Consider the following 12380-nt stretch of genomic DNA (forward strand, 5'->3'; position numbering starts at 1 on the left):
AGCCTGCAATGACACAACCCCACTGGCAGTGCTGGTGCTCCTGACTTGCTGTCACCTTCAGAGGGCCACCCACAGTGGCTGCCCTGCAGACACCACAAAGGCTGGTTTGGGGCCAGGATGGATGCTGGAAGCTGAAACTGCATCAGAAAGGCTCACCCTGCTCCAGGTGGGAGAAACAGCAGCCAGGAAGGGTTTTCCATGTCCAGACATCTGTCTGATGGCTGCCCTGTGCTCTCCCATCAGCCTGCACTGTCTTGCAGGTGCCTGGAAATGACTACGTCAGTTTTAGGGTGTGCTGGCTTGCAAGCAGGTGCAGAGCTTGCTGTTTGGAAACCACTTCTTAGCTCTGTCTCCTGCTGCTTCTTGCATCAGCCCCCAAGCCTGCGCCTCCTCCCAGCCTGTGGCATGGGAGGTGCACCCCGAGCTGCCCCCGGGTTGGGGTGCAGATGCAGATGTTGGGACAAATCAGTGCCCACAAACCCTAGGGATGGAGAACCTCTGCTCTGCAGAGCAGAGCCCAGCCTGTGGAAGAAGCACTGATGTTCCCAGGGGAGATGGGCACCTCCGACAGCCCTGGCTTTGCAGGGTTAAGCCGAAATCCTGCTGTGCCGGATGACTCAGAAAAGGTAGCAGGGGAGCAAAGTGGCGTGGGGAGAGGCGCTGAGCGGTGAGTCAGGCTCCCCCACCCCTTCCCTTATAGATCAGCAAATTCATCCTGCCTTGCCACCAGCACCAGCTGCGTGCACATGGCCGGGCAGGGGCCGAGGAGGGGCTGTGCCCCAGGGCCGGGCTCCTGCCACCCTCGGGAAGGCTGCCGGCAGTGCTGAGGCAGGGGAACGGGGCAGGACTGGGATGCTGCGGGGACTGCACACTTGTTTAGTAAGTGCTCCCTCTCCTGGGCTGTGTTCACAACGGTCCCGGGGAGAATTCAAGTGCTTTTGGCTAATTGGAGTTGTCCAGGGAGGAGCAGTTGGTGGAGAGCCGTATCCGAGCATCCCCGAGGTGTCTGTGTCCCCAAGGCATAGGGACGCTCCCCCTGGAGGGTCATCTCCTCCCTTCAGCGCATCCCTTGGGGACATAAGAACTGGGGAAATGTGCTATGGAGAGATGTAGTCATTCAAAGTCATGCTGATACAGAACTTGGTGTGATTTGGAGGAATCACCAAAAGCGATTTTTAATGGGAGCTCTGATGGTTGGAAGGGAAAGTCTGTCAGCTTCCCATCAGGCTTCAACTCCAGAGTCTTCAGGAGCACAGGAAATTTAAAAGAAAAAAAAATAGTTTCCTTCAAAGAGTAAAAAATGGGGGACGTACCTAAGGGATCAAGAGAGAAGGTTCCTACTGGGTAGCTATGACTCAGAAATGGCATTTTCTATATTCTAATAAGGGATGTCAAGTCAGGGGTAATTTATTCATGGCAAGCTGATGCAGTTGCTATGGAGAGCATAATAGGAAGAAACTCTTTTTTAATGCATAGCCTATTGAGGAGGAAAGCGTTTGTCAAAGATAAAACCTCGGTGTGAGGATAAAAGCGGCAATCAGTGATTAGGAACATTAAAAAAAAAAAAAAAAAAAAAAAAAAAAAAAAAAAGCTGTCTGCAGGCACTTGCACTGCAGTGAAACGCCTTCCCTGAGGGTGGGGAGAGGACCCAGCTCAGGATTTCCCATCAGGACAGGACAAAGCATTGGCTATCACAGCTCCTGCAGGACAGGCATTGGGCTGGCATCTTCTGGATGAAACGTGTGAGCTCCCATCTCACAGCTGGCATGGGGCAGCTTTCCATGGCCCTTCTGGCACCCCCCGGGACAGCTGGGTGCTCAGGAGAGGGTGTGCAAGGTGGGCTCACCCAGCAGACATCACCTGTGGAACACGGGGCATCTCCCCCCACATCTTCTGGAGGTACCAGTCCTGCACTCAGCCAGCCGTCTCACTTCATAGTGGGCTGCAATTTCTCCTCGTGCTCTGGAAGATCAGCAGCTCCAAGGGCACAACTAAATACGTGAATCCAAAGGCTCGGGGCAGCCCTCGGTGATAGACGTGCCTTCAGGCAGGAGGGTGGCTGGTGGCAGTGCCTGCTCCCCGGATCCTGCCTGTCATGCATGTGACAGTGTCACGTATGGGGGAATCGCAGTGAGGCTGGGAAGTCAGCCAGTGCTTCCCCTTGGAAATGTCTGTCTCCAGTTATGCATAATGATAATGAACTTTAACTGCCTCAGTTGCTGATCATAGTGCCCAGCACCTGCCTCAGACTGCTCTCTCCAAAATTGTGGTGTCTTTATTTTTTTAATTATTATTATTATTATTTTATTTTACTTTATTTATTTATTTATTTATTTATTTTATGTTTTACTTCAGAGAGCACAGCTCAGGTGCAGGAGGATGAGGACACGCATGGCTCTGCAGCTCTTTTTGTGTGATGGAGCAGATCACTGCCACTTCTGCAGCAGTGAAGCTGGGTGTGCTGGGACTCCCCTCCTGGTTACTCACCCTGCAGGGTCCCTTGCTCTTCTGGGGACCACCAGCTCCTCCAGTCCATGGAGGGAGCACCTTCCCAGGGAGGATCCCTAGTGGTCCCCACCTGCACCATCCCTCTTCTTGCTGCTTAAAGGGGGCAGATCTGGCAGCCCTCCCCCAGCTTACTGGTCTGTAGTGAGCACAGGGTGATGTTTGCCTGACAGTAATTCCAGGTTTGTAACAAAAAGCCCCAATTCGGTTGCCGTGTAACTGCCCACACACCTTCCAACTGCCCCTGGAAGCTGTTCTGGGCCAACCGGCCACCAGCAGCCAGCGGCCACCAGCACAGAGGGGGAAAGGGAAGGCCCTGGGGGAGCAGAGGCAGGAGCCCCCCAGTCCATGCCCTACCTGGGGGTGTCTCCTGCACACCGCTGAGCCCGTGGGCTGGCAGGGCTGTGCCTCAGGGCCAAGCTGCACCAGGAGGCTCCCCGGGAGCTGCTGGTGGCTGGAGCAATGGCTGACACAGGCAGTGAGGACCTGCCGGCCTACTTCAGCGTGCAGTACAGGCAGAATCTCCTGACCCTGCTGAAGTGAGGCATCTCCTCCACCCTGCCCCATCCTCTTCCCCTGCCTCCTCCACCCCTCCTGCCCCCCATGGCGCACTCCCATCCCTTATCTCCACCACTGCAAACTCATCTCTCCTCCTCATCACCACCTCGCTCTCCCTTGTGCCTCCCTCCCCAGCCCTGTTCCTCCCTGTAACACCCCCTTGCTCCCTCCGTGGGATCCCCTCTGGTCCTGGCAGACCCACGCTGCTGGGCCAGACCTGAGACGGGTCCGGGGCAGGGCAGGGCAGGGCAGGGCAGGGCAAACCCCACCGAGGTGCTGAGCCCAGCGTTCACCTCAGCGAAAATTTCTGCTGCAGGAAACTCAGACTGACGGAGGAGGACTCTCTGTGTCCATTTATCCGCCTCCAGGAGAAGAAGAAACAAGCCCAACAGATGCAAAAGACTCTAGAGGAGAAGGAGGAGGTGAGAAGGACGGCAGGGTCCTGGTGGTGGCTGGGCTGGCTGGTGGTCTCTTGGAGGGTGGCAGCACACAGGCTGCAGGCACAGAAGCCATGCAGTGCTCTCTGGTCCTGCCAGGCCTTCAGGGAGAGGATGGAAGCCATCGCCTGCCAGTGGAGGGACCTGCAGATCAAGGAGGCTCAGCTGAAAGCTTACATGAAGAAATCTAGGAGGGTCCTACAGGTACAGCTGCCCCTTCTCAGCTCAGCCAGCACCACCCCGGGCTGCACCACCAGCTCCTGTCCTCCCTCGGGAAGAGATCCTGGGGGCACCGCTGTCTGCCCACATCTCCATTAAGGCTGGAGGTGTGAAGAACAGGTCTAGGGGGGCAGGGGAACCAGGGCAGCTCAGGGCTTTGCACCACAGACATGGAAAGCCCTGGCAGGGCTGGTGCAGGAGGCAGCTCACTGTGCACCAGGGGGATGCCCTGAGGGCCCTGAGCAACCCCCAGAAGGGTCTCAGCCTGTCCCCACTGTTGGCACCCAGGGACACATACCAGTAGGTCTGAAAATTGGAGTGCCATTCCAGGTGGTTGTCTCCGAGCCCAAAGTGTCAGTGCTGAGAGATGGCCTTGTTAAATGGGGAGTGAGGGTGCTCCCAGGGGTGCCCCAGCGCTGGGCTCTCCTCTGGGAAGGTCACTGGGGCCAGTGCTGTTGAGTGACCCAGCTCCTTCTTTCCCTATGTGTGTGTGGGTGCTGGTGGAGGATACACCAACAGGAAAATGATAAGATGCGAACCCAAGCTCTAAAGAAAGCCAGGAGGGAAAGAGAGATGAAGATGCAAAAGCAGAGTGAGCTTTTGAGAGCTAAGAAGGAATTGGAAGCCCTGAAAAATAAGCACCAGAAACTCAGTGACAGAGTGCAGAAGTACTCCATCTTCAGCAAGTACCTGGAGGATGTGGTGAAGACCTCGCACGTGAGCTTGGCCATGAGGAAGATAGCTCATGGTTTCAGGGGGGAGGGTGAGAAGAGGGGGGGCCTTCCACGGGCATCAGACCTAAAAGAGATAAGACACGCCCAAGGAAATCATAGCAGTGGTCAAACCCAGAGACCTCAAATGGGCTGGGAAGAGGTTGCCTGCAAATGGGATCTGCCCTTTCAGGGGTGCCTGGGCACCCCTCCATGTACTGCCCATACTCCTGAAACCCCAGCTGGCCCCTGCCCATGCCCAGGTGGCTCGGCGCAGGCAGTTGCAGGAGTGCTTTGTGTTTTATCAGAGCACTGCTCTCCTGGGGGAGAGGTGCAATAGCACACGTGGCAGTTCTAGGACTGGCACAGTGGGAAGTTCTCATACCAGGGATGTGTTGCTGCTCACAGTGAGGGGAGGGCAGGGGGTTACTAACCCCTGCAGTTTAGTAAGCCCTGTTCTGCAGTTTGAGGAGATCCAGAAAGTCATTTGGCGCTACAAGACGCTGATGAGGATGAACAAAGACCTGCTGCAGGCAGAACGGGGGCGCAGGGAAGCATCTGAGCAAGCCAAGGAGCTCCTGGCCCAGTACACTGAAGAGAAAGAAGAAGAGATCCTGAAGTACAACAACGAGCTGGCTCAGCTCAAACTGCGCTTTGATGAGGCTCACAGTGATGTCCTCACCTGGGTGAGGAAACGTGAGGTGGGCAGGGGAAGATCTCCAAGGCCTGGCTGTGTCAGGACCAGCTGATGGCTCATCCCAAAGCCATAGGATCATGGCAAGGCCCCTTGTAATGGGGCTTCATCCCTCCAGGGGGCTGTAGACTGAAGAAAGCCAGGCCAGGTCTGGGGCAGGTTACATCAGGGGTTATAACAATACATCACAATCTTTCAGCCCTTGCTTGAACTCACACTGAGTTCAGCCAGCAGAGAAAAGTGAGCCAGCCTTTGGGGAGCTCTGCTTGGCACAAAACCCAGGCATGCTCTGCCACATATTGCTCAGGTTTACCTGACCTGGTCATACCCACCTCCAGTCACCATTCCTTGCAGTAGCATCCTCACGGTGGGGCTTCAGTGTGGCACATCTAGTGGTCTCCAGTGCTCGTGGCTCAGGACTTGAAATTAAATCAGTTTTTCTGGCTTTTATTCCTATTTGTTTTCATGCTTCACACAGCATCTGCCCATCAGGGCTCATCCCTTCTCCTCCCTCCTTACACAGACCAAAAATGACCTGACCTGTGGTAAAATGGGCTGTAATGAGGCACATCGATGTGTAGTCCCCTCTCAGAGCACAAAAAAGCCCTCAGCTCCACCTGCATCGCTCTGAGGGGGCCTCCCCAAATCCCCCTACTGGATATCTCGTGCTCCAGGAGCTGCGTCCCATGGGGCAGAGCCTGGCTGGGAGGGCAGCAGTGGGATGTGCTGCTCTCAGGGTGCCCTGCTGTGGGGACTGCAAATGGGGTGAGACCCACCAGATGAGGACTGCAGGGGCTGGCTGAGATGGAGAAGCTCCTGGGGCAAGGAGCAGCTGTGGTGGTTCCTCAGTCAGCTTATATCACCTGAGCTGAACCACCTTCAGCAAGTTCATGGTCTCCCTAGCAAACCAGATGAGTGTGAAAGTTGAGATCTCCAAGTCAGGGTCCCCTACAAGCAGTGTCTTTGTGGGGTACATCCACATGCTGCCCATCTCCTCTTCCCTCAGGAGTCTCGCTGGGCCCACATTCAGAAGATAGCTACCCAGAGAACCCTGGAGCTGGGGACCATCAGGATGGCCATTCTCAACCTCTTCTACTGCATCTGCAAGCAGATGAAAAGAAGCCTGAGCGTGCCAGCGGATGACAACCACATGCAGCTGAACATGGTAGAGCCAACCCAGACCCTTTCTCCCTGCCCAGAAAGAGGAGCAGCAATAACCCTCAGCTGCCCGAGGGAGGGGAGAGCCCAGGGAATTCCAGGTGCCCAGCAGGTTCCTCCCTTTTCACCTCTTGGGCAGGGGACCTCAGGAAGGCCTGTCTTGTCCACAGAGGCCCAGAAGGGTGTGGGCCCTTTGGGGCACAAGGAGGCAGGCCAGGCAGGGGGTGCAGATCAACCATGGCCAAGGTCTGATCCATTCAGTTCTGCCCTGAACTCAGACTCACCCCCAAAAGCCCATTCTGGTGGTGCAGATCCAGCAAGGTAAAGGCCTTCTCCTCCTGCTCAGCCTGGTCAGCAGAATTTGCTTTCTGAAAGGGCCAGCAAAGGGCCTACTGTTCCCATCCCTGCAGGACACCCCCCAGCACTGAGCTCTCCCATCTCTCCTCCTCACCCTAGGTTCAGCAATTCATCCAAGACCTCAGAGACATCTCTCTGGAGGTGAAAAGGAAGGACATACAGAAACACCAACAAGCAGCTAAGGCTACAGAACTATAAGGGATGTGCCACCCTGACCTGGTCTGCCAGCAAAGTCCCAGAAGGGTGGGAGGGCAAGAGGACAGAGGGCCCCACGGATCTTGTAGACTCCACCATAGGTTATGCCAATGAAGCTTCATACCTTTCTGGTTCTTCTTTCCTGTAGTCACTGAGACCTTTTCATTCTATTAAAAATAGCAATGTGTTTTAATATGCCTCCATTTCTTGGGAGGGTTGGAACCATCAGATCAACTCCATCCCACAGCTTCAGCCCAGGGGTAAATATGATGCCTTGTCCAGCAGATGGGAATCTGGTTGCAGGACACAACGTCCCAGCAAAACATGCAAGACAGCAAGAGCAGGCTGGGGTATCAGCATACAGGCTCAGCTAGGGATTGGTGTTCACATTTGGACATACCACCCACCTTAAGCTCTGAGATATGCAAGAGGGACATCACAGCGGCATGTGGGACTGTGCTTCAGGAGAACTTCAGAGCCACCACACCCAGCACATGCATGGATGCAGATTTCTCTGCACAGCCATGCACTATCTGCCAGAACTCATCCCCACACTTCCGTTAGGAAAAGCATGGAGAATAGTTACAGGTGAAGGACAAACCAACCAAAGGCATTGCAGGAAGCATTTGGCTGCTCACTGGGTACACTAACAGGATCAATACAGGAACCCAATTTCTCTCAGACCTCTTGAGCTCAGCCCCATGTTGGGCCAAGTGGAGCTTAGAGAGCTACCATCCAGCTGCAGAAGATGCCCTTGTGCAGCATGCAGGAGAAAACACAACAGCGAAAGCCTCCATTGCAGAGGCAAGGGTAGTAATTGCTTCTTAGCTGCTATATGTGAAAAGAGAGCTCATTTATTTCTGAAGCCTTGACGTGTAAATGCAGTGTGGGCCAAGACGTGCCCGGTGTTCTTCTGAGCGGATCACCGGAGCGGTGGGAGGTGAGTGGCAGTTTGCATTTCAGCTGGCAAGGAAAAGTAAAAGATGTTACAACTTTATGCAGCCACGATGTGCCCACACTTTAATGATTTTATTATGTTCATTCTGTAAAATGGGGATAATAACTGTCAGGGTGGAGCAAGAGCAGGAGAGTGGGCTGCTCCTCAAGGGAAGCAGTGAAGGTGACAGCAAGGCAGGCAGGAGAGTATCTCACCAACAGGATGGTGCCGCATGGAAGGTGAGCAAAAGCAGGAGAGGTTCACAGCTGAAGGCCAACAATTAACAGGCTTTTCTGTTGGGATGAGGCAGGTCCAAGATCAAGCCAGAAAGCCAAGTTGGCAAGTTGAGATGAGAATCAGACAGGCACAGGCAAGCCAAAGACCAAGGGCAAGGGCCTAAATGTAAATGCAGCTCCCAGGCAAGGTGGGGGAATCTCCAGTGAAGGCTCCACACATCACCTCACACCTCATCTGTTTTTCCAGCAGTCTGATCCCAGGTTACATGGCTGTCCCACACCAGGGCTGGCCTTGAGCACAGGCAACCAGAACCCTGGGATGGGGAAAGAGGCTGCAGAGCCCATGGGTGCACTGAGAGCCCTGCCGTTAACACAGCCCCACTGTGCTGAAGTCTGCAGAGTCCTTCCTGTGGCAGGAGCACAGATCAACGTCCTACCAAAGTCATTGTGAAACCAGCACCGTGGCCTGGGCTCTCTTCTGCTTGGTGTATGTGTACCAAGGGGCAGTTACTTGTCACCTCAGCAGAGTGGAGCATGACTTAGGGACTGCAGTGTCCCAAGGGGTGCTCGGGGAGGGATTGAGCAGAGGTGGGGTGAGCACAGTGGGAGGCCTTTGGTTTGGTAACTGGGGCTGCGGGTCTGCAGTGCAAGGAACCTGCAAGTCCTGCAAACCCTTAACAGGGCAGCCCCTGCCCGCTGCCATGCCCAGGCCTCTCCAGCAAGCAGAAACCTTCCCCTGGCTGGGACTGCAGAGCTTGCCTTGGGAAGCCAGCCATGCAGAGCACTTGAGGCCAGTGAAAATCGATTTCTCAATGGGAAGCAAACATCTTCCTTTTTGTTTGCATGAGGAGATCCAGAGCTCACCTCCGGCTGGGTCTTGTGGAGACCGTGGCAATCTGCTCTGCGGGAAACTTCCCTGGATAGCAGCTCTCCTTGCCAGGGCTGAATCTGAGAGCCTTCAGCCCAGTCAGCAGCATCTCCTCATCTTGCACTGCCTCATGTCCTGGCCTTTCTTGCTCTTCTGTGAGGCCAAGCACCCAGCAGCCAAAGGGAGAGATAAAAACAGGCAGGAGAGCACATCTTGCTGATACCCTCAAGAGGCCCAGAGGTTGGCAAATGTCTCGTAAAGGCACTGGTGACAATGTAAAAAGCTGCTGCCTGCACTGGAAAAGTCAGCTCATGATTCATCCCAGCAGAGATGAAGTTGTGTGCTTGTGTCCTTGCATCTCCTCTTGGCAGTGATACAGCCAAAGGGACCAGAAGCATTTATACCCACCCTGAGAGGTGACCCAGCTGTCCCCTCTCCTTCCACCCACAGCCACCACCTAGCCCACTTTAACGCATCTCACTGGTGCCATTAGTTAGGAGAGGAGTGGTTGTGTCCAGGCCAATGGGGGGCTGCAGCTCTGAGCCTGCCACTCTGCACATGGTGGCCTGCGGGTATGGCTGGTTCCAGGCTGGGCATATGGAGAGCAAAGGTGGATGGACCTGCTCTCCTGAAGTTCTTTGGACACTGAGTGCTGGGCTGTTCAGTGACTTGTCCTGTATCTGCATGCCTGAGCTGAGCTCTTTGGAGGAACCTTCAGCACAAGGAAAGAAAGAGAACAAGAGCCACCGATCTGACCAGGTCCCTCCTCCTCTCCTCTCCTTCCTCCGTAGAGCCAGAGAGATGGTGTTGCTCCTCAGACACAGCCTGTGATCTTCTGAATGGCTGAGAAAGCTCCTGTAAAGAGACAAGGTCAGGCTGTGCACTACGGGGGCTGCAGACAAGCTAGAGGAGTGAGGAACCTGCCCAGGGAGCCCCACCTGTGGGCACAGCAGGGGAAAGGAGCTACCCCCAGAGACCTGTTGGAGGTTTTTGTCATGAGCAGGGTGGTGGGACAAAGCTGAGGCATGACAGGAGGCTCAGGTATTTCCCTGAGCACTCCAGAGGAGGTTTGATGCCTGCTTGAGCCATGCCTGGTGGTCTTCCTAGCCAGCAGCACTCGGAGATGTGTGACTCCCACAACAGCACCTTTTTACTTTCCAGCCCCAAATGACTCAGTCTCTGTACAGATGGGTCTGCTGGAGGGGCTGTGGCCAGGCTATTAAGCCCTGGATGACTGCCAGAGATCCAAATAACCTGAGATCCTCACCTCTCCTCTCATGACCAGGAGCCCCCAAAGACACCTCTTCAATAAGCCCTGGCAAGAGATGGTGCCCCCGGGGCTAGGGGCATAAGGTGGTACCTCAGGTGTGCGCTGATGCTGCCACGGCTGGAATGAAGGGATCCTTGGATGAACTTGCCTGGAAGGGGAATCAGGGAACACATGGGTGTGGGGGACAGGCACTGGCTGCTCCAGCCTGGGAAACTCATCCTTCCTCTGCTCTTTCCCTGAGGATCTGGAAGGGGAGGAAATCCTTTCAGCTACACCAAGGCAAAGCCAGTCCAGGCATTCCCAGCCTAGCAAAAAGACAAGCTCTGCTCTCAGTATTTGTAAGGTTTCAGAAGATACCATGCTGGAGCTGCACTAGTCCTAAATCCTAAGTCCGGCTCCACAGAGGGGACCATCAGAGCTGGCAGGGTTCCCTGCACCATCCCCTGTGCTCCCCTTCTCCTTCCGCTGGAGCCATCCTGCTGGCTTGTGCACCTCAGCACCAGTGAAGGAGGTGGCAGGAGCTGCTCCCCAAGCACAGCGTGCTGAACATCAGAGATGCACTCCTACCAGCCCCATCTGCGTTCTTGTGGGGGGTGAAGCAAAAGCAACGTGACTCACAATGCCGTGGGAAATGGAAGCAGAGACTAAAATTACCTAATCAGGTATCAGGGTTTAAGTTCTGTGATGCTGTGTATAATAAACAGGTTTTTTTGTATTAATACCCTGCCTTTTCTTGGAGAATTGCAGGGTTTGGGTTTGTTTGCGTTGTATTTTTTTGGATTTAGGTAGTGGGTTTTTTTGTTTTGTTTTGTTTTGTTTTTGTAAGATTTCTCTTGGCACAGAGAAGAGATGATTAAAGTATTGGCTAAATTCACAGTCTGTTTTGCCTCTTGTTGATGGAAAATCCCCAGCACATTGCAATGTTGTTACTGGTTTAATCTGGACTCTGTCAACATTTCCCCTGGAGCAGCCTGCTATTCCATCAGCGTGGGCAAGAGCTTGAGATGCTGGTCCCCACTGCTCCTGTCCCACCGCTGACAGTGGGATCTCCACTGGAGGGGCTTGTGCCCCCGAGCAGCAGAAACGCCTGCTGCCACCGTCAGCCCGAAGGACACGATGTGCTCCGACACGGCCGTACAGAGGGGCACTGTCACCTCCTGGTGCTCTCACCTGCAGGCTGCTGCCTCCCCTTAGGCACTCTGCAAGGAGGCAGGGACACGGCCCTGTGCTAGCAGCGACTGCTGTCCTCAGCCATGACTTCAGAGGATGTTACTGGCTTGTTAACCCCCTAATTAGCACTCACCCAGGACTTGGCACGCCAAGAACCAGCGGGTGCCAGGTGGCAGACATGAAAGTCATTAAACACAAATTAGAGCATTGTTTCTGCACATACGGTTTTCAGCTGCCTGATCCAAGAGAGGGTGTGGGTGCGGGAGCTGCCTGGCCCCCTCTCAGCAGTCGCTGGCACCAAAGCACACATTGTGTCCGTGGATGACCCTGAGCTTCCCTGGTGCTACGCATCTGCAGCAATGCACAGAGGCTGTCCTGCTCTCTGCTCCCACCCAGCCCCTCTCCCACCTCCCCAGCACGGCCACCACAAGGTGCTTCTCCTCTTCTTGACTCACTGAGGACACGCAACACCAAAATCCATGAGAACCTACAGTTTGCAGGCGCTCTCCTCTTCCAGAGAGCACCCTGGGGGGGAGGCAGGAGGGATCAAGCTGGGGGCCAGGAGGAAAGCTGGTGCAACCAGATCCCTTCAGAGATCCGTTGACCCAAGCATCACGTGTAGAAGACACTTGATGTGCCACAAGCCACCCACAAATGGTACCACTGAGGCTTGGCGAGGACAGGAGACCTGTGTCAGTGAATAAATGAATAAATACACCAAACCCATGAAGAGCTCTGAGTGCTAAAGGATATTAACCCAGTGCAGAGTTCTGAGTGCTCACAGAAATGTGAGGATATTCACCCAGAAAGGAAGTCTCCTGCCTTTCCAAGGACTTTTCAGCCTGACCCAAAAGTGAATGTTAGGTCACCAGCCAGAAAGGGAAGGGTCAGGTATCTTACTGCTGTGGCATGGGCTGCTCTGTCCTCGTAAAATACCAGGGAGCTCCAAAACCCAGCCTGATTTTTCGGGACCTTCTTTCTGTTCCACTCCAACTGCCCTGCTGCAGCACTGCCTGACGTATCTCTGCCAAGGCCTCAAGCAGGAGAAGATATTTACAAACCAAGC

The 12380-nt window shown here is 54.6% G+C and overlaps 1 protein-coding gene across 1 annotated transcript; it reads left to right on the forward strand.

Annotated features, from left to right (window-relative positions):
- Positions 1 to 2967: 2967 nt before the first annotated feature.
- Positions 2968 to 6836, forward strand: CCDC42 (coiled-coil domain containing 42; the record flags this gene model as incomplete). Its single annotated transcript, XM_084492584.1, has 7 exons — positions 2968 to 3044; positions 3380 to 3485; positions 3600 to 3704; positions 4239 to 4436; positions 4894 to 5115; positions 6130 to 6288; positions 6738 to 6836. 7 exons carry the CDS (start codon positions 2968 to 2970, stop codon positions 6834 to 6836), a joined length of 966 nt encoding a protein of 321 aa, XP_084348710.1.
- Between the last annotated feature and the right edge of the window lie 5544 nt (positions 6837 to 12380).

Source organism: Aythya ferina, assembly GCF_964211825.1.
Source record: "Aythya ferina genome assembly, chromosome: 18".
NCBI lineage: Eukaryota > Metazoa > Chordata > Aves > Anseriformes > Anatidae > Aythya > Aythya ferina.